This window comes from Astyanax mexicanus, chromosome 6, assembly GCF_023375975.1.
Source record: "Astyanax mexicanus isolate ESR-SI-001 chromosome 6, AstMex3_surface, whole genome shotgun sequence".
NCBI classification, from domain to species: Eukaryota; Metazoa; Chordata; class Actinopteri; order Characiformes; family Acestrorhamphidae; genus Astyanax; species Astyanax mexicanus.
Window position 1 is genome coordinate 29,881,103 of NC_064413.1, and position 22,227 is coordinate 29,903,329.

Genomic DNA, 22,227 nt, shown 5'->3' on the forward strand with positions numbered 1-22,227 from the left:
CAATAGAAATACTGGCTGCATCTTAAATGCCTTCCTGCATACTATATAGTGTAATACATATATGTTGTATACACAGACTATATGAACCATTTAAAGCCAAATTAAGCATTTTAATGTTGCACACCAAAAAAATAAAAGGGCCACGAAGGGTTATTTAAGTAAAGCCATAAAATAATTATTTTTGTAAAAGACATACGTGTCAACAATCAAGGTTCTTGACACTCTCATCTCTTTCACAAAAATTGTTCTTTTGGCTCTCAGCCCTACTCCAGACTATTTACTTCAGTGCATGAGTTCATTAGCAGTACAACAGGAAGCAGACCAAGATAACAGCTTTTGGAGCAAGATGTAGACAACTGAATTAAAGAACTCACAACATCTTGGCGTTAGACACGGTGCTTTTGTCTGAAGCAGTTAACAGTAGCCAGTAATTGAGCTCTTGTATGTGTGCTGACTGGCACTGTTTTATGCAGGTCTGATGTTGTTGTAACAGGTAATCAAAGGGTTAGATGTGCTTATTTCTAATGTATGTGAACTAATAGAAGAGGCTGTTGAGTCTCAGAGAGCACTAGACTGTCACTGATGTGACACTCTGCTAGATCTGGTCTGAGGGAAAAAAAAATCGGCACTCATCACAGTCTAAAAGAATTAGCAGCTTTAAATGAAGATACTAAAATGAAATATGGCAAATATTTCACTGTATTTCTTTGACTGATAAATGTAATATTCTTTGTGGTATGTAATCATTATTTTTGAACACAAATAAAAAAAGGCAACAAAATTAAATAGAAGTGTTTTAAACACATGGAGAACCAAAACAGTTTACACAATTCATGGTCAGCAATCAGTCCCTGTGGTAAACACTGTTAATGTTATGTTACCTTATCTTTCCACCTCTCCTCATAATTTAAAAAGTTTTTTTTATCTTTTTAAACTCATCAATACAGCTGTCCCGAATTTAGAAGTAAAGAAAGTCCAAACTAATTTCACTGTAGAGAGTGAAATCTGATATCATCTTGACAATCATTCATCTTATCAATCTTAATTGACTACACATAAATCCAGGCTGGCTCTTAAACAAACTCTTTCCATCACAAAGGCCATGCATGTGGGCAGCCAGCTGAGATCATCAAGTGGTCTACAGTTTAACAACAGATCTGACAGAGAGTACATTGAAAAATCAATGTGTTTTTATAAGTATTGAAAGAACCATCTTTCAATACTCTCTGCTTATCCTGACTCCATTTGAACTGTATCCACAGATTACTGTGAAAGCTAGCAGAAGCCAGAATAGTCTCTGTCTCTTCTCTGTCTTTTCCGGGCCAGCTCAGGAAAATAGGCACTGTGGTACGGTCTCTCTCTGTCCCCCATTTCCTTCTCTGCTTCTCTTTTTTTCCCCACTCCGCTCCTCTCATCCAGCAGTGCTTGTGCTCGCCTCCTCTCCTCCTGTTCTCTTTGCAGACGTTCAGCACGCAGCTTTTCAATAGAGCTGTCAGAAGACAGAACAGATTACATTTAATCGGTCTTGTTACACAAAATAACCAATATAGGATATACCATACTATATAGAAGAGAGTTTTAAAGACACTTAATATCTAAATAATACCTAATATTAAATAAAATATTAAATAAATTATATAAATTATAATTATATTAAATATAAATAATGGTATCCTGTTCTGTTCCCTGCAAAAGAAAGATGAACCGTGAACCTCAGGGTCTCTAAACCCAAGGTGCTCACAGTAAAACATAAAAGGCAACAATTACAGGATATGAAAAAGAAAGAAACTCTCACCTTTCACCACTCCTCTTCTCCCCTCTATCTTTCTTATCTTTCTTCTTGTGTTTTTTCTCTTTTCTGTCTTTTACTGCAAGGGCTTTTTTCATGTCCATAAAAGGGTCGAGCCTCTCCTTTTAAAAAGGTACAAACACATATAATGTCTCATTAAAAACTGATTGATTAATGAAAAAAATACTATTATTTAAAATTTAATTAGTATTATAAGATTTTAGTAATGTGCATAGTGGTGAACCTTTAACTTCCGATCTTTCTTCTCTCTCTCCTCCTCCGTTATGCTTTTTCTTAAATCCTTTGGCTTTTTGTCTTTCTCCTTTTCTTCCTTCTCCTTTTCTTCTCTCTGTTTTAGATACCAGGGTGTGGCCTCAGTTCCAGGGACAGGACCAAGAGACACCAACAGGCCAATGGCACGCTCCTGTTTCTCCTGATGCACAGGCAACAGATACAGTTTAGGAGTAAATTCTGAACCAACTGGAAGGGTTTACTCTAAAAAAGACGAGGCTAACATTTTACAATGTTTCATTTAAACATGTTAGGACAGTTTGCAACATTAATGTTTTTTTTTGTGAGGAAACTGGTAAAGAACTGCTGTCTCTCCTCAGCTATTTTTGACCACAACTAAGAGAACTAGAGGTTTCCTCTCACTCCATCACAAACATTTGTCACACCTGTCTATTTTTGAAGACATGCTGTTTTACCTTCTAAACATCAGAAGCAGAACAACTGATAATACTAGTTCATGGACTTTTAGAAGGGACTCAACATCCAAACATTACTGAAGGGTGACAAGTAACAAACTGGTAGAAAAGTAATGGTAATTGTTTCGAAGATACAATTTTATGTCTTTCAGCAGACTGATACTGTCATCTAAAGAGATCACTGATACAAATCCATAATCATGCTGTTTGTCTGAGAGAGCACAACTGCTCTCAGGGGTCTGTTGATGGCAATTTCTCCCCACATTACTCATATTGTGATGTGGGTTAGTGCAGGAATCTCTGAGCTGATGTATCAGAGATGGGAATCCAGTGCTTTCCACTAGACTCGCTGGCTGCCTAGCAATGCTGCATTAGCGGTATCAAATGATTGTGAAATGAGTGACTGACAAATTGGACAGAAAATGGCATTTAGGCATCACAGAACAGACTGTGTTCCATCTAACTAAGGTTCAAATCTCTTATGCTAAGAAGATAAAGCCTCATATTTAAGTGAAAAGACTTTTTAAAGCACATCTGGCAGACTGGTTCTTCCCAGTATAAAGCACGATGCTAAGCTAGTAACTACAGTGGGTCTGTATTTTTTTGTTTCCAGACCCTGACATCACAGATTAATAAACTCTCAACAATAGTAGATGACAGAACCCAGGTACAAACCCACAACCCTCTTATCAATAACCTGTAGACCTGTAACTGCTGAGCCATCATTACCCCAACTTATGCTAAATGAGATGTTTTAGTTGTACTTTGTACTAAAAGGACACAGAAGAGACACATCAGATCAATTTACCATTCTCATGAGGAGCTACTGTCATGTTTACTATTACTCTCTTATGTTTTAGAAACCAGTACCCTCACTACACAGAAAACCTGATACATAGTCAAAGACCATCACAAGAGTTCACATATATGAGAACACATATAGATACACTGTTTTAACAGCTGGCAGGCTACACACCTTCTCCTCCTTTTTCTCTCTGAGATATTCTGCATTTCCCTTCTTTTCTGAAGAGTCCTCCAAAGGAAACAAGTTCAGATGCTCAATCTCGCTTGAACCTCGGCTCTGCTCTTCATCCACTCTATCTACTCCTCTTTGCTCAAGGGCTATGCGAGACTTCTTCCTTAGGAAGTCTGTTCGAGCCTGTGGGGAGAAAAGCACAAAACACATAAGGAACAAAACCATGAGTCATCTCTTCTGTAAAACTCTCACTGTTTTACAGAGGAAAAAAATCACAATAGTCATGAAGTGTTGCCTCAGAGAAGAGTTTCAGAACACCTACGCCTGTATAAGTTGTGAGATGTTATATTGTGAGTGAGGCTGAACACTGCAGCATGCACATGGCAAGACAACATGAATTATCAGTTTGAGTTTGTGTGAAGTCTAATAGTGGTTGGTGCCAGATAGATGGCATAGAAGTTTGGAAGACATGGGTAGCCTAAACACAGAAATTGTGATGTATGCCAATCACATCAGTAGACTCATCATGTCAATGTGTCACCAAAGCATAAATCTCGTCACCTAATTATAGTCCAAATGTTTTTCAAAGCTAATAATAAGTTTTAATTATGTAATCCACAAAGAAAACCTAAACTAAAACACACACTTCCAGTAGTCCGAGAAATAGGATATTTTTCCAGGTCTTATTGGACAGAACATATTGGACACTTGCTTTTATGCAGGGGCGAGTATTAAAACATGGAATGCGTTTTAACGCACGGAATGTGTTTTTACGCGCGGAGCGCGCTTTTACGCACGCAATGCGTCTTTACGCGCGGTGTGCGCTTTTACACGGAAAGCATTTTCACGCTTTGATTTTTTTCAACAATTTTTATTTCTTAGTCCTGTAAGGTGTTGATAAAAGTTTCAGAACATGCTTCACCAGCAACAAGCAGCACTGATAACGTGAAGAGTCTTAAAATATTTAAATTCTCCTAAACGCTTAGATGCATCAGTTTGCCAGTGGCCAATTTAACTATTTCTAGACAAAATGCATGCAGAAAACCTCTAACTAACACACTTGCACACTTTGGGGTTTCTACTAGTTCGAGAATTAGGACATGTTTCCAAGCCTTATTGGACAGAACTGACAGAGGTGAATCTCACCAGTGTCCTTATCTTAACCACCAGTGTTTTAAAGCCAATACATGTTTATTTGGACGCAGGCATTGGGACAGCTGCACATTCATTTCTAGTTCTTCTGACATGAAGAGTATTAAAAGAGAGTTCATCCTGATTTTGCTGGAGTAACTGTCTCGACTGTTTGTGAAAGGCTTTCTCTTACGACTCTGGAGCTTTGTTGTGAGGATGTGATTAAACTCAGCATCATGAGTAAGGTAAGGAAATTGAATGATCTTGAATGACCTTCAACTCATCCAAACAGTACTGTCCATCTAGTACTGTTTAGATAAATTGGAGATTAGGTGATCATCTAATATGGATCATTCTAGAGAGCAAAGTACCACTGCTCGACAGCTCAGTGCCCTCAATTCCCCCACCTGCCCAAGCCTGGTATTAAGTATGAGTACATTAGATATGATGCTAATAGGTTCATGTTTATCTGCTCCAGAGAGTCCAATTCTTTTGGCAGTATTTTACAACATGGACTAGACAAGTTGTGTGGGTGCATTTGCATTTATTTAGGAAGCTAAATACATTCAATAGAAGGGGTGTTATAGTCTATTACTGAATGTGTTGGTCACTGGTAGTGGCTACAGGCTGTGTTTAACTTTACCTCTTGCTCTGCGCGCTCTGCTCTCCGATGGATTTCGCGCTCCTCTTCTGCTGCTTGAGCCTCATCCCGCCGCACGCGCGCTATATTGTCTTTATTGCGCACGTGCCAGCTCTTCTTTGGAAGAATATTCATATTTGCGTGTTTTTAACTGGATAAAACTTTATACACAGCGAAATTAATGACCTTAAGACTTTAATACCACCGTTAACAATATACCGCGTCCACGTTTCACTGCCTTACAAACATCTGACTCTTTAAATATTTTTATTTTCTACAGTTTTACTGTTTCTCTTCACCACAAGCGACCAAAACAAACCGGCTAAGCGAGGCTAAGCTAACGTATCCAGTCTGCTCCACACGGGTCTCCTGTGTGTACACCACGCTCACTCTCGAGTCATGTTCGCCCATAAAGCCCAATAAAACCGTTTGTAAACAAATTAAAGTGTTTTTTTTTTTAAGAAATAATATGAAATATGAATCTTCGTTTAGTCCTCGCTTCACAGCACACAGCCCAGCGTCACAGTGCGTCATCACGTACATTACGTAGGCCGTAGGCTGCATTTACACGTGACAACCACAAGAGGGAGTAGAAGAGCGATGTTCTTATTTAGCAGCCTTTTTTTATTAAAGTGAGATTATTTTAAATATGGACAACTTCATAAAGTAAACACACACACACGCACATACAAACGCATATATATATATATATATATATATTTTTTTTTTTTTTTTTTTTACAAAGATTTTGAATAAAAACAAGCAACTACATTTATTTTCTGTTTAATATGTTAATAACCAAGATATTTACATGTGAGTCTGCCTGGCTAAAAGTTTGGGCATAATATTTTGAAGCCACCATTAACTAAAACATTTTGTCCCAAAAATAAATTTCATATGGTGTAACACCATACTCCTTTTTTAAAAGAGCAATTGTGCCGAGACCTTTAGGGAGTGGGGGTCCTCCTTCTTTCAGGAGGAAGAACAACATCTCAGAAGGACAGTTACAGGATGTATTATTGCTTTTTATTCTTTCAGAAAAAATCAAGTATATCTATTATATCCTATTATATATATAGTGTGACACATTTTACACAAAAAATCCTAAATTAAATTACTTTTCAGTCAATATTACCTTTAAAACTACATTGTCATATTATAGTTAGCATTGTTTTTATTGTTCTAGCATAAAGGCACAATGCAAGTCATGCTAAGTACATGAAACGTCATATGGTGTGACACAATGTTATACGGTGTATCAGGGTTTTCTTGTCACACCATATGACTATTTTGTCACACTGCGTGATATGAACTGCACTTAAATACATAAAAATGCTCTTAGATACATATATTATAGCTAATAGTTAGGTTTGTTAAAGATTTCTTTCGCTTAACACATTTTGATAGTATATTATTCACAAATAATAATATTTATACAGCAACCCTCACTCATTCATGCAGATCCACTCACTTACTTAAACTCAGTTACTCCTGACCCAGTTGCAGTCGACTGTAGCACACCTCAAAACATCCAGTGTCAGCACAAAACCAGGAAAGGCATACAATATAAACACATTGTTTTTCCGTTTATTTCTTTAAGTAGAAGCCAAATGTGTCAGAATGTTTAGTGGTACACTGTTTTTAAGAATACATTCACGTGTTGATTTCAATCACTTGCCAAACCAAGTTTGTTTGTTTGCTAAATGCAGCTAATACAGATTTTTCCAGTGATTTCTGTGACTTAATTTTGAGATTTAAAAAAAAAAAATTTCAGCCAAATATGTCAACTATCCATATATATGAGCATATTGGTTTGATATGATAGTTTAACATGCATTCAAGTATTACAATACAAATTTTATTTTGACTTGATAATAAATAAAGAAAAGTAACTTGACATAGATCATTATCCTAAATGGGTTGAATCAAATTATCTGAAAAACTGAGGGTGTTATCAATTTAGTAACAAATTTGCCAAAAAGTGGGTAGTGGGTATATCTTTCATGACCAGTTTTTAATCATATGTCATCTTTTTGTATGATGTTAATCTAAAACTTTTAATCAGCATTTATGGGTCAAAAGTGACCCACTACCATGTTTAGCTGTAGAAAGATACCTTAAACTATCTTTTTCCAACTTGAAATGTTATGACTTTTCCTAAAAGCACTCCATCATTAGAAAGAGTGATACTTTGTTTTGTGCACTTTTATGCATGAAATGCGTTTTATGCATGGTACATTTTTTTTACGCATGACGCACACATTTACTGCACGGAATGCATATTTACGTATCTGGTGCCTTTTTAATAGTAAATGCTCTTTTTATTTCTTATTGCTGTAAGTTGTTGATAAAAGTGTTAATACCTTTCACCAGCAACAAGCAGCACTGCTAATGTAAAGAGTCACTTGAATTACTTGAATTATCTAAACTTTCTTAGATGCATCAGTTACTAGTGGCAAATTTAACTATTTAAAAGAAAAATGTGTCTGGTAATTTGCCAACGTATCAGCATATCATAAAATAACCAACACACCAACCAGCATATCTTGGACATATCTGGAGATGCCCAAAATGACACTTGAAGATCCTCAAAAGGACACTTGGAGATCCCCATAAGGACACTTGGAAATGCCCGAAAAGACACTCGAAGATCCCCAAATGGACACTTGGAGATCTCCAAAACGACTCTTGGAGACCCCCAAGATGACACTTGGAGATGTCCAAAAGGACACTTGGAAATGCCCGAAACGACACTCGAAGTTCCCCAAATGGACACTTGGAGATACCCAAAAAAACACTTAGTGATGCCCAAAAAGACACTTGGAGATGCCCCAAGGGACATTTTGAGAAGCCCAAAAAGGACACTTAGAGATGCCCAAAAGGACACTTGGAGATCAACAAAAGGACATTTTGTGATTCCCAAAACGACACTTGGAGATTCCTTAAAGACCACTCCGACCCGGTAACCTTCAGCACTCTGAACACTCCTAGGGCCAAGGGCCGGAGGACTCTACCGCCAAGCCACAGAGGCCCACGCATGTTGTGTGGAGCTTTGGAATATATGTATTTCGTTCGTTCTTGTTCTTCTAAGGCCAAAACTGACAGAGAGGACCTTGAGGGTCCCCAAGGAGACCGCCCCGTCCCAGTTTTAAATCGGTAATCTTCAGGCACTCCGAAGATTCCGAGAGCCGGAGGACTCTACTGCTGAGTCACCGAGACATGTGTTCTGGAAAGCTTTTGCATCGTTTGTATTTTGTTCAGTCTTGTTCTTCTCAGGCCAAACTAAATGAAGAGACCTTGAAGGACCCCAAGAAGACCACTTCAACCCTGTCTCAAAACCACATCCTTCAACACTCCAAAAACTCCTAAGGGCAGCGGGCCAGAGGACTCTACTGTAAGCCATTTAGGCCCACGAGTGATTTGGTGAGCTTTTGAATCATTTGTATTTCGTTCATTTTTTTTTCTTCTTAGCCAACCTAAAGGAAAGGAAAGGACTTGGAGGGCCCCCTGAAGACCGCTCCAACCCAGTCTCAAACCCGCAACCTTAGACACTTCAAGAACTCCAAGGCCAGAGGACTTTACTGGGAGCCGCCTAGGCCGACAGGTGTTCTGGTGAGATTTTGCATCATTTGTATTTCATTCAGTTTTGTGTTTCTCAGTCAAACTAGTTTTGATCTTCTCTTCTCAGGAAAACTAAAGGAGAAGATCTCGAGGGACTGAAAGACAACCGCTCCAACTCAGTCTAGAACCCGCGACCTTCGATACTCTTAAGACTCCAAGGGCAGACTTAGAAGATACTAAAGGTTTAAAGAGGTGAACATGCATCCAGTGCCCACCAGCTCCACATGATAAAAACATTTGTTAAATATTGTCATTTATTTCTGATTAATGCCGCCTTTAACAGCAGCTGGTACCTTTGCAGTACCTCAAAAATACATAAAAAGTGTTTTGCTTGTTTCCTCAGAATCAAATGGAGTGTTTCATTTTCAAGCCAGATGTCTGACATATTTTCATACAGCAGTCACCCAAAACCAAACCTCACTTTACATAATGCACTGATGGAAACCTGGCAGTATGGACATCTCAGCAATTTACATAAACCTTGACTGGAAGGAAAGAGCATAGCCTTGCAGTGACTCACAGACTTGATAGCTCCATCTAACCAGGCCTCACCTCAAGTGTGAGATTTAAGTTACTGCGTCAGGTTTTTTAATCAATCAATAAATCAGTCAAAATTATATGCCTATAGACACAAAATATATTCCTGAACTTAGTTAAGACGCTTATTTTGTGATGGACAACAAGGAAGGAGGGGTATAAATCTCATGCCACGGATTCAGATTTGTTAGAAAATCACATATTTTGACGTAATTGCAAAAAATGTGATTAAAGCAAGTACACAAATTAATATAAATCTAGGATAATAAAATAAGAATTTATCCTGATTTTGTTGAAATAACTGTCTCTACTGCTCAGGAAAGGCTTTCTACTAGACATTGGAGCATTGCTGTGAGAATATATTTGCATTTAGTGACAAGTAAGGCTTCCCTATTTAGAGAAGTTGGTTAATTACCACCTCATTCCCAATCCCTACTCCTCCCAAAAGTATTGGATGGAGAACCATTACTCCAGAGAACACAGTTCAATGCTCCACAGCTCAGTGCCATACCTCATACCCATGTCTGGCATTAAGTAAGGTGCCAGTAAGAATGTGTTTATTTGGCAATAATTCTATACAGGGACTAGACAAACTTTGTGTGTACATGGATGCAATTTAAAATAGCTAAATGTGTTCATTAGAAGGGGTGTCCACAAATATTTGGACAACAAGCTATAACATCAGAATCCACCTTCAGATCAATGTATGTTCACTTCATAATACAATACAATGTAAAATGATCTGTAAGGAATTGGACAGCAGGGGTCGCACTACTTCCTAAATCCATTTTAAATTCAATAATACCCTGCAAATTGAAGCAACAGGGATTAACATCTGCTTTGATGCACTTGTGAATGCAAGTCTCTCTCTCTCTCTCTCTCTCTCTCTCTCTCTCTCTCCTTGTGTATCACTTGCATAGAGCGTTTGTCGGAGCAGATGGGCACCAGCTGCTGGGTGTAGTGCCCTATACCAACAGCTTCTGAATCACACAAACAAACACACACACATGGTCATCCTTACCTAATGCACACAGTTTACTACTATTGACAATGGTAGCAGCAAGAAGTACTATCAGTCTGAATGGAGTTCTCAGATTAGATCTCAGATTAGATCAGAGTTCAGTTTTCCACACAGGGAATAAGCCTATGGCATAAGTCTTAAGATACACAGCATTTTGAGATTTCCTATTGAAAGGAGTATTATATCTAGGAAACCGACCATAAGAGATCTAATTATATACCTTTCTATACTACAGTTAAACTTATACTGCATTTATATGATTTATATGCATACACTAAAAAACATCTCTTTGGAAGTGTTACAGGATTTGTCACCAGAATCATATGATCAGATTTTTTTCTTAATTAGTAGCATCTCAGCTGGGTATGAAGGGTGCCCTGTATAGGCATTGCCCTCAGTGTGGCCAGTTCACTTGTCCATGCTGCCTGTAACTGATATTTAAGGTTAGAGATATAAAAGTCATGGCTGAAACTTCTCTAGTTAGCTGATCCTGAGTGCCGATCAGATTTAAGAGCCGATCACAGTTAAGGTGTAGAGCAGTTCATTGTTCAACCACAATAAGAGTACATCACTCTTTTACATATTGTAAAATGTACTACTTAAATACTGAAAGTAAAAGTACAAGTATTGTGTTATGTAGTTATTATAGAAAGCAGAACAAAAGGCTGCGATGGATTGGCAGCCCATCCAGGGTAAGGTGTCTACTGCCTTCTGCCCGATGCCGGCCGGGATAGGCTCCAGTCCCCCTGCAACCCTTGACGGATAAAGCGGCTGACGATGAATGAGTGAGTGAGAACAAATTGCAGAACTGGAACAGATTGCTGTTGTGTTTGACCAGGTTTTAAATGTGATTGATTTCAAAAAGCAAAGTGCATTTAATTTTAATAGACAATGCAGAAACATTGCAGGAGCCCAGCACAATGAATTATTACTAAATTTGCCTAGAATAGGAAATGTGGCCTCTTGCCTGCCCTTGATCAAAGATGATCAGCAATCATATTGGCCATCAAAACACTGATCGATTCATCTCTATTTAAGATGATATAGTGTTGAAGAAAGCAGGGAAAAAGCAGTGCAGTTTTCCTCTACCCAGGAATGTGCAGTGACAACATGGAAAGCTTATTGTGCCTCTGCTCCTGCCGGCCTGATGTGGTTCAGCCGAAGTGGCTTTAGTGAAGAGTTTTCATTAGGCCCAGGCCTCTCTATGATTCCACAGCATTGCCCTAATTAACCACCATGTGCTTCAACTGCACCACAGTCTTACTGTACTGGACTTTTTTAAAGTTGCGAGTAATAGCACACACATCCTCAAATGCATACACACACACACACACTAGTGTGCAGGTGGCCATTAATTTCATGGCAACAGATTGCACCCACTCAAAACTCTGATGCGGCCTAAATTGCTGGTTTCAGACCAGTTGTGAAATTGCTGGTTTCAGATGAGACAGAAAAAAAATTAAGGCTTCATATGGCTTCACTTTATTTTCTGGCTGTAATATTAACACTTTAAATAGGTAAAGTAACTATTCAATAACAAAACACGCTATTGCTTACTAGTTCTGTACTTTTTCTGCAACTACCTTAGATATTGTTTTACCTCAGATATTAATTTTAATCAATTTTAAATCGCTTGTAAGGTGCCAATGAATTCCTGTGTACTACTCCAAAAAGAATGACCATTCTCTTGTTGACCACAAGATGGTGGTAGTCTTGTTTAAGTGTGCTCCCTACTTGATAGGCCTCTTGCAAAATGCTCTACAAAAACAGGACCTCCATCAGCCTTGGATCAGAGTTCTGGAGAGATGGTTCACTTGCTGTTCACACTGATATGACTAGATGTTGCAACTCATTCAAAGCTACGGTTCATCGTCAAGCAATTAAAACTCAAATACTTAAGCAATTCAAATTGGATCCAAATGGTGTGCCATGAAGCAGTGAATGAGAAGTGATCAAATCAAAGAAAGAAATTTGTGAAACAATGCACACCAATGAAAAACACTTCGGAAATCCAACAGAATTACATATTAGTTTCACATGGTTGAAGAAGTTTGACAAAAATGTCTTAAGGCAAAGCCTTTTGTATTTCAAAGTTAGGATAAAAGGCTGCACTTTTAATAAAAGATCCAGGAATGTTTGTGTGTGGACATGAATGGACACTTTAAGCTGTAAATTCCTTAAAAGAAAAAAGAAATAAGGCATTTATGTGAGGTGGAAGTGCTGATGTTGTGTGTGTAGGCTGTAATACAAACAGCCAATCACAGACTCTATTCAGGAAAGTAATTTGTGTTCACTGTTAAATTGATTTTTTTTTAAACCAATGCGGGTACAATATACATTATATACAATATATACATTATACAATATACGAAAATAACAGGAACTTGATTTCTGAAATCAACAGAGGATAAATTAACAAAATAATGCATATAGGGTAAAATATACATGCACTCACTTAGCATATTAAGTCAGTGGTATTTTCAAATCACAAAATATAACAAAACGTCTCTGTTTTTTGACAGATATATTCTGTAACTTTTAGGCAGCAAAGGTGCCAGAAATTTAACATATTTTACAGATTTTACACATTTTCTGACACCCCTGCTGCCAATTTGTTTTATTGCACATTTCAGTGCAGTGATATATCTGCACAAAATAGTCATTTTGTCAACATTTACAATAAATGTTGCTGAATGTTGTATTAAAGAAAGCAGATAATTAATTTATGTCACTTATACAAAAATAATTTCATAAAATCACAACAACATAAATGACATATTTTCAAACCAGTGTCCAAGTTGCGAGTGTTTAATTTGTGTGATCTGACTGTGGACACTCATACTAAAACCTGCTCATCTCAGATATGCCAAATAAATTTTAAAGTTGTAACTCTCTTACAAGTCTAAGCAGAAGACTGAAGTGGCTAAGGCCTTAGATTATATATGATACACTAAAAAAAGATAAAATATTGAACATTTTTTAGAATGTTATGTCAAGTGTAAGAACTTAAACGTTTAGCTTGAATTGCTTTTGTTACATTACTGTGTTAAGTAGCTTCTAATCCATATTCAATAATATGTACACAATAAATATGTCAGTTTACTACATTTATTAAACAAATTAACAAGATCAATCTTTTTTACCATTACTCCTAAATGTTAATTAATGCAGTTAAAAGAAAAAGCAAGAAGTTATAGATCTAAGTTAGACCTAAAAGCAGCATAATGTGTGAATTTGTAATTTTTTGCCCCTGAGCTCCCTCTATAGTTGGGAAGTGTAATTTGAGCTTTGAACCAAATCTATAGGACCCAGGTATTTCTGGTCAAGCCAAAAGATACAGAACCGTTATTAAAAGTGAAAGAACCATGTGAATTGACTCAGTACAGAGTAGCAAGGATAAAGAGGCTATTCTCCCTATTTCAGGTCAGTGGAGCATCACAATGATTTTATAGCTCTTGTTTCTCAATTCCATTCCTGGCACACTCCTGTCCTGCACCTTCAGTGGATTCTCTACTTTAACACACCCCTGTAAATCTGAATAGGTTTGGTAATTAATCAATTAGATAAATCAGGTGTATTAGGAGCTGGGAGAGCACGTAATGTGCAGGGCAGGATGGGCACTGTTTCAAGAATTTAAATAATATGCAACTTCAAAATAAATGTTTACCACAGCAAAGAGAAGAAGACAGATGGACAAAATAAAAAGGGTGAATGAATCAAGTAAAACCATATGCAAATATAATATGCATGGATTCAATAGGAAAGACGTGTTTTACTTAACAAGGCTGAACACATCTGCACTTATCCAGTAAATCTGACGACTTGGGCAGCACGTTTTCAGTGCTGGGGTATTGGGTTCAAGTCCCTGTCTGTGTGGGTTTCCTTTAGGGAATCTGGTTTCCTCCCATGGAAAACATGGAGATCAGGTGAATTGCTCTGGTGTGTGTGAATGAGTGTGCATGTATGTATGTTGTATATGAATGTGTGTCTATTTGTAGGCCCAGATATCAGTTAGCAGTTTGTCCTGAGTGAACCCCCTTAGTGGTCGATGCAGTCAATGTGGGTGGACGGTCATTTGCGGTTGCGAGTACATTATGTGACTCGCTGCCACTTTTGGCTGGTGTGTGTTGGTTCAGTGATGAGTGTAAAACTAAGGTTGTGCAGATTGTAAGGCATCCTGAGATAGACTAATTAAAAACAACATTTGTTTAACTCATTGTTTTCACTGAAATGGCACAACTTACTCAGTTTAAATTAGTTACACTCATTTGTTCTTCTAAATACACTGTAAAAAAAAAACTGGGGCTACCCTCATTTGGGTATTTAGTTATATTTTATTTAAGGGTTGACTGTCTGGCCACCGTGTTGTAGGCCATAAGAGCAAATCTTCTTTAGAGCACAGTGTAAATTCATGCTAGATTACAGGGAGCAAGAGCAAGGTAAGCAGAGATTGATGGAGATTGATATAAAATCCCCTGAATTGAAGTTAGTAACACTAAGTGACTAATAAATATAACATAAATTAAGAAATGCTTACTGGCAACCAAGTTCCTCAATTATATTTTCAGTATTATCTGAATACCCACAAGGAAGACCTTATAATATATGATGTACTGCTGTTATAGCCCAATAAAAAAAAAAAAAATACTTGCAAATTGCTCTTAATCACCTCTAATTTCCTTTGATATTTTCAGAGGGGTGTTACACCCTGTTACTGGAGAGGTACCACCTAGCACACCTAATCCAGTTAATTAAGGCCTACGGTTAATTAAGGACAAGTAAAGTAGTTAATAAGTGCTTAGACAAATAAAAGCTTCAGTGAAGGTTTACCAGGAGACTCTGATGAATGCCACAGATATCTTTAACAATTAGCAGCTTCCACCTGTCCTTATAAGACCTTTAATTTACTGACACACTTTCACACTTTCAGACACTGATGTATCGTTTTTTCCTTTCCCTGGAGGACCCTGCCGCCTCTAGATGGTTGCCCAGGGGGTAAGCATCGCTCCTGTCTTCCATGTACAGCAGGATCTGTGAAAGTGAAGGTCAAAGACAATTATTAACAAATACTATGATTGCTTAATTTGATCAAGTTTACAGTTTTTCTTCTGTGCTTGCCTCTGAAATATTTCTGGTACTGGAACTTCTCTGTATGGTGATGGCGGCCCCAAATGCAGACAGTTAAGTAATTAGTAAACCAGCTCATGTTGCTGAAGAGCCCATTTCATTCTAGTTACACAATAATGTAAAGAGAATCATTCAAACAGACTTTGCTGAATATTAGCTCCCAAACCAAAGTCAAGTAGCCGTACATTTAGCCGAGGATGTAACTCCACAGTATGATAGAGTGCTCCACAGTGATTGAGGTTTGTATCTGATTTCCACACACACCATTTCCTCTATGCAGCCAGTAGAGAAATAACCCATGAGAGGTGATTGTGTGTCTAATCCAAGACTGCTGTTTATCCAGAATGGAATCCTGTCTTCCCCATTTTTTATGTGCAGTAATAATTCAGTGAACCGCAACACACGCACACACACACACAGACACACGTTCATATATGCACAAGCACCAGCACACACACACACACACACACATTGTTAAAATAAGCGTTCCCTTCTCAGACAGCCCATCTGCTGGCTGGACCTTTTTTTCACATGGGAAATCAAGGCCATAAAACATGAGGCTGTACAGCGCGGAGGATGAGATACAGTAGCACTGTGACTCGCAGGTCACTATGGGGTCAAACCTCCGCCATAACTCTTCAGAGGAACGTTTATTTTTTGCCAGTTTTTTTTGTTCTCTTTGCTCACATCTCTCCTCAGCATGCTTCCCTGCCCTTCTTTTTTCCTGTGGAGGACGGTGGCGGGTGGCGGCGCGGTCAGGCCATCTATCCGCAGGGCTGCTTTACAGCAGGCCCGACGCTCCGGCTGCTTCAGCACGTACAAAAAAATACACTCCTGGACCGGACAGCCACTGGAAGCTCATAACCATAAATACACCTAGAATATTTATGTTGTTGCTTTTCTCATCAGTGCAAGGGTGGTTTCAATCAGCAGGCCCAATGTTACGCGGTGTTCTGTCAAGGGGGGGGAAAAAATGCTGGGAGAAACCACTTTTACCTCATGGGTTAAGTGTTATTTACTGTCAATTTAATAACATTTCCCGATCCGTATATCAGCAGAGCATGTTTTCCTCTCTCCTCTTGTAGGAGTGGGCACACTGCACAATCCGGTAAAAAACAAATATTAAAATTGAGGAAATGATCTGATTATGCCTATGAAAACACAGCCAAGGACACAAATTCAGCTGCTTAAAGCACAAAGACGTCTAGGAAATTCATCCAAGCCTTTGACTCTAGTCCTGTCAAATAAAACTTTCGAAGGACTTGCTTCGACAGCTGCTATCACTGGAAGCATTTAACTACATCTATTACTTTATGGCTCTTGGCCCTTCGCATTAAGATCAACACAGCATTCACTTTTCCTTAAACAACAACATACATCCATTATAACACGAGTAGTCTCAGTCCAACCTGGAACTGGAAACTCAAACATGATTCACTGGGACTTGTCCACGTACCCGGCACAAGAAACACTACTAGCCGTATTCCTTTGAAGCTGGGAGCAGAAGAATGCCTGCTTATTCAACATGTCCCTTCCTCAGCTCCCCTTCTAAATGCCGTGTGGCATGTTTGGCTTTGCCAGTGAAACAAGGGACGCAGGCTGTCAGGTACGCGCCAGAGAGCGGGGCTACAGCAATCAAGGAAACTGAGGCCAGCGTTAGGCAAGACTTCAATAAAATACCTCCTGCCCGCTTTTAAAAGCATTAGTCCAAGGCAAATTAAAAAGTAGAGTGCAATTAAAAGAAATCACTGTGTAAATGTTAGCATGTGGAAGTTTTTCTTTCCTTTTTTTTCTAAGTAAAGAAAGGGCCTGGGGGCTGGGCTGTGCAGCTGCTGAATATTACTACATCCATCTGGTTTCGATAAGGCACCATTATTATCAAAATCATAAAAGTGTAATGTGGTCCTCTTGTATATTTAGATATAAGAAACCAAGCACACATAAAGTTAATCTATTCATGGCCCTATATGAATGAATAAAAGGGATGAAGTCACTGAAAAGTCTGTAACTGGTATGACTAATTTGCACATGGTTTCTAACCTTTTTTTTCTTTCGAAATGAACCAGAACTGTGATTTTCAGGGGCACTTTGAGGTTTTCCTTGTTGGACATTATCAAACGCTTGTTCTGTAATGCATATTGATAGAAATTAATGGAAGGTAGTCATTTTGTAAAACAGGAGCTTGTAGTGTGTATCCAAAGTCATGCTAAAAAGAGAGTAATATTACTAAAGTGAAATTTAGACTCTGATACTTAAAGGACCATTTCTAAAACAACTTGGAAAGTACAAAAGTTCAAGAGCTTAAGAAATTATTTAGGTCCTGAGTACTAAAGTACTAAATCCACCTTCACCACCTGTAGCATTCAAATAGCAGAGGTTTCTTTGTTGAAGTCAAAATGTTTTGCCAGGGTGGCGAAATGTTTACACATTTTAACACATAAAAGTACATACTATTTAAAAATATATGTACTACTTTAAATGTAAGAGGGGTTGAATATTCAGAGTAAATTAACCTTAGGAAAGTTTTGATAAAACGTTGTTTTGCGAGTGTAAGCAACTGACCTAACAAAACAGTGTTTTCTGCTGGTCAAAAGCTTTTATTCTTTTAATTATCCAACAAAATAGGTTGTTCTATATGCTGTATTATTGTACATATTTTTTTTTTCAATGTAACGTTTCTGGGTTCTCCTTCTGTCTCCATCCAGCCAACCTACAACCTTCTCATGCAATGTTTTCTTTATTCAATTTGTTTTCTACATTGGAAATGAATATTAAAGACAAGATTAAGGGACACATAGTAAACAAACAAAGTGTTAGTCCTCCACAATCCCTTGAGCTAAACTGAGATGGGTGATTTTACATTACATTACATTACATTACATTTGGCAGACGCTTTTGTCCAAAGCGACTTACAATATTGAAGTGCAAATAATAGAAGAGGTTAAGTACAAAAATAATAGAAGTTAAAAATAAAGCATCTATAGATAGGGCCTTAAGGAGGTCAGAGGGAAATAATGGGATAGAGGAGTAGAGAAGAGGAAGAAGGAGATGAGGTTAGAATTAGTTAGTTTGTTAGAGGTGTTAGGAGAGTAAGTGCTCTTTGAAGAGCTCTGTCTTCAGGAGTCTCTTAAAGATAGCAAGAGATTCTCCTGATCTGGTAGTGGAAGGTAGTTTGTTCCACCATTGGGGAACTCTGTATGAGAACAGTCTGGATTGCTTTGTGTGAGTGTTTGGCATAGCGAGGCGACGTTCATTGGAGGAGCGCAGCGGCCGGGAGGTAGCGTAAGCCTTCAGGAGCGAGTGCAGGTAGGAAGGAGCCTGTACTGTCATCACCTTGTAGGCGATTGTAAGCACTTTGTATTTGATGCGAGCAGCAACCGGTAGCCTGTGGAGCTCAATGAGCAGCGGGGTGACATGTGCCCGTTTTGGTTGGTTGAAGACCAAACGTGCTGCTGCATTCTGAATCATCTGTAGTGGTTTTACTACACAGGCCGGGAGGCCAGTTAGTACGGCATTGCAGTAGTCGAGGCGTGAGATTACCACAGCTTGTACCAGGAGTTGGGTGGCCTGTTGCGTCAGAAACGCTCGAATTTTTCCGATGTTGTAAAGCGCAAAGCGGCAGGATCGAGCAACTGAGTTCACATGGTGCGTGAAGAGAAGCTGGTCATCAACCATGACACCCAGGTTCCTAGCAACCTTTGTCGGTGAGAGAGAGAGAGTCGATGGTTATGGCAAAGTTGTGTTGAATTTGGGATGAGCTGGAGCTTTACAGCGTGAAGGAAAGGCAGGAACTGTTGTTTAGCACCTCTAGGAACTCCTTCAAGATGCTAAGAAAACTATACAGTGTCTTCATGAGGTCACTCCACAGAAAAATTTTCTTGCTTGGATTCCACTGCAATTTTGGTCACCTGTTTTAGTAGTTGACTAGTTGGACTTTATTGAGTTTTCTACCCTGGTTTGCCCATTGTCTGTTTGGGTCGCTGTTTTGTTTGTTGTCCTGCATACACAGTGGACTATTAGCTAGCTCACAAACACTCATTTATATTAACAGTCCTTTATATTAACATTATAGAACATGCTTAACATGCTGTTCTAACTCCACATTATTTTTTGGCAATTTGAATACAGAAGGAAGAATGCTTCCTGTAGTCAAGTTTCAGCTTTTGTTTAATTCAGAGCCAAATACATCAGCAAAGTTCCACTGATAATGTATAACTTTCAGGTTTCTTTGAAGACACCAATCATGAAGGCATAGTGCTGCACGTAGATGAAATCCTCAGCTTCCCATGACCACAGAAAAAGCCCTTGCATGCAAAGTGCTGGGAAAAACAGCAACCTGAAGTAAATGAAGATAGCTGAACAGTTTCAAAAGCCAACTCTATCAGCGTAAGTGCAGTAGATGTGTATCTGACAGATGTGCATGGCATTTGAAGTTGAGAACCTCCGGACCTCCAAACTCCAGATTTCCAAGAAGTGGGGAAACAACTTGTAACCTGAAATATGTTTAGATAGCAGGGTTCATAAGTAGTTTTGTATAAACTGGCAACAAGTTCATCTCTGGTTATTCTTCACTTCACTCCGTGCTGTTTAAGGTGACAGATGTCGCTCCATATTGGATGGGCCATGGATGCTCAGGTTTCCACACACCAAAAAATGAAAATGTCTGGCCAGACCCACTTTTCCCCTGCAATATAGCGGATATTTCCGAGCTGTCAGGAGGGTGAAGTCTGGGTTTTCTGAAAGTCTTCCTGGCAGAGTGCTTCATTTCCCCTATAGGTTCCCTATTCCCCAAGGCCCCCTCCCTGTGCGGTGGCTGGTGGGTTCCCTATTAGTACAGAGCCAGAATGTTGGCCATCAGCTCACTTTTCACTCAACGGCACACACTCATTTACTGAGACCTGACACTTCTGCCGAGCCCACAATGCAGTGCCCGTGTCCCAGCTGAGAAAATATATCATTAGTCCCGTACACTGTAATACTTGCCACGTTACGTTATGAAAGCTGGGCGTAAAGCACGCAAGACAAAATACGCACAATTTCCAGCATGTCTCATTTGAACCAGTGTCTAGTGGAGTTGTCATATAGAGTGGAGAGGAAATTTATGGAGAAAGAAAGTGAAATGCTGTGTTAAGCTGATCAATGTTCTCTAGATTTTCTTAACAAAGCATTTCCACTGTTAATGTCCCATGAATGCAACGCTAATGCATAGATTACTCATGGCTTATAGAGACTCGCTGTCTGTTTTACAACCTTTCGCCTGGACTTGTTCGCCCAAAACACGAACTAAACATTTAAGGTCAGCTAGCTAGGGCTTATCGGGAGGGCGTGTAGGCCATCCACTTCTTGTACTACGCCTAGCAAATGAAAGTGTCCGGTTAAGCCATAAGAGTGGAACTGTGGTGAGCCATTTTGTTTTTTGCCTGGGAAATGCCCTGGAGGAAGACATACAGAAGGCAGAGCGACACCAGCAAAGTATTTTTAACCCAGATAGCATACGGCCTTTGATGAGTGAAACTTGTCCGATTTGCATCACTCTCTCATTACGGTCTGTGTCTAAGTGAAGAGTCTTTCTAGGGTGATGTGAAGCGCTTTGAGGGGATTTTCACTTCACAAACATTTTTACAACCCTGACAGTCTGTAACCCACGAGGCCACGGTTAACAGTTTACTTCCCCAACATCCACCTCAGCGCACCACATGAGACGGCTAAATATAACTGCTCCCATCAAAATCACCAGCAAAGGGGCTGCAGAGACCAACACAGTCGCTTCTGGTTTGGTCGTCAGAATTAATTAACCAGCACAGGACACAGTCAATGCAAATTACAGAGCAACATCAATCTGCTGTAGAAGACTGGATACACACACATGGTGGCTTCAGCTGCACTATCTATCTATCTAACTATCCCAGCATGTTCGGAATGTCAACATATTAGGCAGGCTGCCCAATCAGTAGTCAGTCTATTCAGGAACTGGACTTGTCCAAGTGGGTAAAGTAGTTGCCATTCATGTGGTAGCAATCTGGTCCTCCAACAAACACCGTTCAATGGTGGGTACATTCCTGACCCCCTTGGTGCCCCTCTAGTTCCACCAACACTCTTTGAGTAACCACATATATGGCAGAGGTTGGCGGAATGCAAAACGCCAGCACAGAGCCATTAAACAGAGTCGACTAGGCCGACCAGGTCTGTACAGGTTGAAGTCAGTAGCTAAGACCATACTAGTGCTACTCATTAATGAGCCAGACATTTCAATCCCACATCAAAACCCTGTCAACCCTTCCCAACCACCCTCTCAGTCAGTCCAAGGTGAATAAGGTCCTACAAGCAGCACTGGTTGTTAATGTTTCACACATTAGCTCGACATTGTCCTATCAACATGTTTTTATTAAAACCATTAGACCAAATCCATTAGGCACTTAATTTGCATCATTAATTAGACTTTATGCAGCCATATAAAACTGACCCAAAATCCTCAAACAAATTTTTATAACATCCTCAGATTATAAAACAGCGAAAGCAGTTCCACATTTGCTTCTGTGGTAGCCGAGAACTTTTTTATCTTGGCGCTAGAGCTCCCGTTAAATTGCTTCATTACCACACTAAGAGCAGGGCCTTTGACTCCTCCAAAAAGACATCATCCGCTTACAAGGTCTCACAAAAAAAGTCCTGCTTGCCACA

General features: G+C 39.1%; 1 protein-coding gene and 1 long non-coding RNA gene across 2 annotated transcripts; one reads left to right on the plus strand and one right to left on the minus strand.

Moving 5' to 3' along the window:
• Window positions 1-781: 781 nt before the first annotated feature.
• Window positions 782-5,793, minus strand: leng1 (leukocyte receptor cluster (LRC) member 1). The gene is made up of 5 exons (XM_007254499.4): window positions 5,247-5,793; window positions 3,473-3,655; window positions 2,034-2,222; window positions 1,796-1,911; window positions 782-1,489 (listed from the first exon to the last, which is right to left on the minus strand). The coding sequence occupies exons 1-5, from the start codon at window positions 5,376-5,378 to the stop codon at window positions 1,276-1,278; spliced, it is 834 nt and encodes a 277-aa protein (XP_007254561.3). The 5' UTR covers window positions 5,379-5,793; the 3' UTR covers window positions 782-1,275.
• Window positions 4,717-9,338, plus strand: LOC111193347 (uncharacterized). The gene is made up of 3 exons (XR_002650460.2): window positions 4,717-4,848; window positions 8,715-8,855; window positions 8,932-9,338. It is a non-coding gene; the product is annotated as an uncharacterized LOC111193347 (long non-coding RNA).
• The last annotated feature ends 12,889 nt before the right edge of the window (window positions 9,339-22,227 follow it).

Bases quoted from the DNA above. Each gene is read 5' to 3' on its own strand.
- leng1 (XM_007254499.4), bottom strand. From the start codon at position 5,378: ATGAATATTCTTCCAAAGAAGAGCTGGCACGTGCGCAATAAAGACAAT. The intron at 2,223-3,472 runs GTGTGTAGCCTG...CCTGTGCATCAG, and splicing joins GAGAGAAAAAGGAGGAGAAG to GAGAAACAGGAGCGTGCCAT. The intron at 1,912-2,033 runs GTTCACCACTAT...CCTTTTTAAAAG, and splicing joins AGAAAGATCGGAAGTTAAAG to GAGAGGCTCGACCCTTTTAT.